The sequence below is a fragment of the Tenrec ecaudatus genome, chromosome 1 (genome assembly GCF_050624435.1).
Source record: "Tenrec ecaudatus isolate mTenEca1 chromosome 1, mTenEca1.hap1, whole genome shotgun sequence".
Lineage (NCBI taxonomy): Eukaryota > Metazoa > Chordata > Mammalia > Afrosoricida > Tenrecidae > Tenrec > Tenrec ecaudatus.
Genome location: NC_134530.1, coordinates 222,651,507 through 222,655,369, shown reverse-complemented (window position 1 = coordinate 222,655,369; position 3,863 = coordinate 222,651,507). Strand labels below are relative to the sequence as shown.

General features: G+C 62.6%; 1 protein-coding gene across 1 annotated transcript; it reads left to right on the top strand.

Annotated features, from left to right (window-relative positions):
• Positions 1-279: 279 nt before the first annotated feature.
• LRRN2 (leucine rich repeat neuronal 2) lies at positions 280-2,510 on the top strand. The gene has a single exon (XM_075540543.1). The coding sequence runs from the start codon at positions 280-282 to the stop codon at positions 2,416-2,418; it is 2,139 nt and encodes a 712-aa protein (XP_075396658.1). The 3' UTR covers positions 2,419-2,510.
• Positions 2,511-3,863: the final 1,353 nt, after the last annotated feature.

Sequence of the window (3,863 nt, the reverse complement as noted above, 5' to 3'; positions counted from 1 at the left end):
AGAAGTCTACTGCTCCGCCACGCCCCTAACTCGGCCTCTTCTTCTTCCAGGGCTGCCTGATGGGCCGTGACGATGAGTGAGCAGGCCCGCCTGGTGGCCAGGAGGAGGAGCGGTGCCCGAGAGGGCACGAAGCCATACCCACCCAGCCCCGCGTAGCATGACTGCTCCGGGAGGGCAGCTCCCCAGGCCCTGGTGGGGCTGCTGACCTACAGCCTACAAAACGTTCCAAACTGGACTCCAGCCCCTTCCCTGGATGGTCCCCGGCCCTGCAGCTCCACCATGAGGCTCCTCCTGGCGCCCCTCCTGCTGGCTTGGGTGGCTGGCACCACTGCCACCGTGCCTGTGGTCCCCTGGCGGGTGCCGTGCCCCCCACAGTGTGCCTGCCAGATCCGGCCCTGGTACACTCCCCGCTCGTCCTACCGCGAGGCCGCCACCGTAGACTGCAACGACCTGTTCCTGACAGCCGTGCCCCCAGCGCTGCCCGCGGGCACCCAGACCCTGCTCCTTCAGAGCAACAGCATCGTGCGCGTGGACCAGAGTGAGCTCGGCTACCTGGCCAACCTGACCGAGCTGGACCTGTCTCAGAACAGCTTCACCGATGCCCGCGACTGCGACTTTCTGGCCCTGCCCCAGCTGCTGAGCCTGCACCTGGAGGAGAATCAGCTGACCCGGCTGGAGGACCACAGCTTTGCGGGGCTGAGCGGCCTGCAGGAGCTCTATCTCAACCACAACCAGCTCTACCGAATTGCCCCCCGGGCCTTCGCCGGCCTGGGCAACCTCCTGCGACTGCACCTCAACTCCAACCTGCTGAGGGCCATTGACAGCCGCTGGTTCGAGATGCTGCCCAACCTGGAGATCCTTATGATTGGCGGGAACAGGGTGGACGCAATCCTGGACATGAACTTCCGGCCGCTGGCCAGCCTGCGCAGCCTGGTGCTGGCGGGCATGGACCTGCGGGAGATCTCGGACTACGCCCTGGAGGGGCTGCAGAGCCTGGAGAGCCTGTCCTTCTATGACAACCAGCTGGCCCGGGTGCCCCGGCGGGCACTGGAGCAGGTGCCCGGCCTCAAGTTCCTGGACCTGAACAAGAACCCGCTGCAGCGCGTGGGCCCGGGAGACTTCGCCAACATGCTGCACCTCAAGGAGCTGGGGCTCAACAACATGGAGGAGCTGGTCTCCATCGACAAGTTCGCCCTGGTGAACCTGCCCGAGCTGACCAAGCTGGACATCACCAATAACCCCCGGCTGTCCTTCATCCACCCCCGCGCCTTCCGCCACCTGCCCCAGATGGAGACGCTGATGCTCAACAACAACGCCCTCAGTGCCTTGCACCAGCACACGGTGGAGTCCCTGCCCAACCTGCAGGAGGTGGGTCTCCACGGCAACCCCATCCGCTGCGACTGCGTCATCCGCTGGGCCAACGCCACGGGCACCCGCGTCCGCTTCATCGAGCCGCAGTCCACGCTGTGCGCCGAGCCGCCAGACCTGCAGCGCCACCCTGTCCGGGAGGTGCCCTTCAGGGAGATGACCGACCACTGCCTGCCCCTCATCTCCCCGCGCAGCTTCCCCCCCAGCCTGCAGGTGGCCAGCGGCGAGAGCCTGGCCCTACACTGCAGGGCACTAGCCGAACCCGAGCCTGAGATCTACTGGGTCACTCCAGCCGGGGTGCGACTGACAGCGGCCCGAGCCGGTAGGAGGTACCGGGTGCACCCCGAGGGCACTCTGGAGCTGCGAAGGGTGACGGCGGGAGAGGCGGGACTGTACACCTGTGTGGCCCACAACCTGGTGGGGGCTGACATGAAGACGGTCAGCGTGCGCGTTGGCCGCGCTCCCCTCCAGCCCGGCAGGGATGAGGGGGCGGGGCTTCAGCTGAGGGTGCAGGAGACACACCCTCACCACATCCTGCTGGCCTGGGTGCCCCCACCCAACACCGTCTCCACCAACCTCACCTGGTCCAGCGCCTCCACCCTGAGGGGCCGGGGGGCCACTGCTCTGGCCCGTTTGCCCCGGGGCACCCATGGCTTCAGCATCACCCGCCTCCTCCCAGCCACAGAGTACTGGGCCTGCCTACAAGTGGCCTTTGCTGATGCCCACACCCAGCTGGCGTGCGTGTGGGCCAGGACTAAGGAGTCCACTCCTTGCCACGGAGCCTTAGGGGACCAGCCTGGGCTCATAGCCACCCTGGCGCTTGCCGTCCTCCTGCTGGCAGCTGGGCTGGTGGCCCGCCTTGGCACCGGCCAACCGAGGAAGGGGGTGAGCAGGCGGCCACTCCGTCCAGTCTGGGATTTCTGGGGCTGGAGTGGCCCCTCAGTCCGGGTTGTGTCGGCACCCCTCGTCCTGCCCTGGAATCCAGGGAGGAAGCTGTCGAGAGCCTCAGAAGGGGAAACACTATTACCGCCACTGTCACAACATTCCTGAAGCGCTGCCTGTCCTCAGCAGTGGAGAGAGACCCTCCGGAGAGGTACCCGGACCCTGGGGCCCAGCAGTGAGGCAGGACGAGCAGGGCTCTGTCGACCCAGACACAGTCCTGCGGCCTCCACAGCGTGGCCCTTGCTTTGGGGGGGACTCTGCTGCCCTGTGAGGAACGCCCACGCAGAACAGGAAGGAGCCCCATGAAGCCGCTTGCCTTTCCCGTGGACGTGCCCAGAGGCTCCTGGCCTCAGCTTGGATGCCCACCCCCCACCTGTGTCCCGGGATGCCTCCCCCTTCTCTGTACAGTCTCCATTGCTTGCTCTTCCCCCACCTGGGCAAGGGCTGGAGGAGTCCTCTTCCTCCTCCCACTCTGGGGACCGTTCTCAAAAGTGGAAGTCATCCTCCAGCGGATCTGAGAGTCACCTGGGGAGAAGACACCCAGGCACTCCGAGTCTCTCGGCACCAAGCCTTGGTGTGGCGGGGCTGACTTTCTGTTGGCGATTTTGTACCTTTGTGGAGACAAGTGTCACCCCCCAACCCAATTCTCTCTTTTCTCCTGTTTTGTAAAAAATAAATAATAACAATAACGATAAGAAGGGGGGGAAGAAGTGAAAGGAGAATAATCCTTTGAAAACTGAGCCCAGCGAGAGAGAGAATTCATGAGAGAGAGAGAGAGAAAAAATTCATGCTCTGCCCTGCCTTTGCTTCAGAACCCTGAAGATACCGTCCCCGCAGGAGGGGCTAGGGTAGGAGTGAGGTGAGAGACAAGGGGGGAGAAGTGGCGAGAGAGGAAAGTGCGGTTTGTGTGGGGTTTTTTTAACTTTCCATTTGGAATCTGGGCCTGCCGGGTGCCTCTGGGCCTATTCCCCGCCCCCAGAAAGTCCCTGTGCCTCTGAGCAGGAGAGCCAGGGGACACTGGACAGGCTGCCAGTGGCCAAGAGGTAGGGAGAGAATTCAGGAGGCCAGGAGAGGGGTGGGAGGGAAGGAAAAAAGAGCAGACAAAACGGAGCTGGAAAGAGAGTGGAAATTTCCATCACCAAACATTGTCACCCCTTCTCTTTCTCAGATAAGCAATTAAAATTGCAAATGCAACATGCCAGCGCATAGGAAGCACTTCCCAGCCTGTTTCTAATTAAACAAACCCAAGAGGCAGAGTCATGCGGAGAATTGCAAATCATCAAGACTCCAAGAACTTTGGTTCTGCGGGGGCAGGTGCGGGGTGGGGGGGGAGGGCAGGCTGGGGAGGGGGCCCATGGGATAGAGAAATTGCTGCATTTATCTCTCCCTTCCATTTGGTCTAATATGCAGAGAGCCTGAGTTGCTGTCTCCGTTCTGTTTAGAACGATTGACATCCTAGTGCCCAGTGTGAACAGGAACATCTGTTGAGAGCCAATAAAGCCACGGGCTGCTCAGGGCCAGCCTGGGAGGGGCGATGCCAGAGCTTCAGGCCA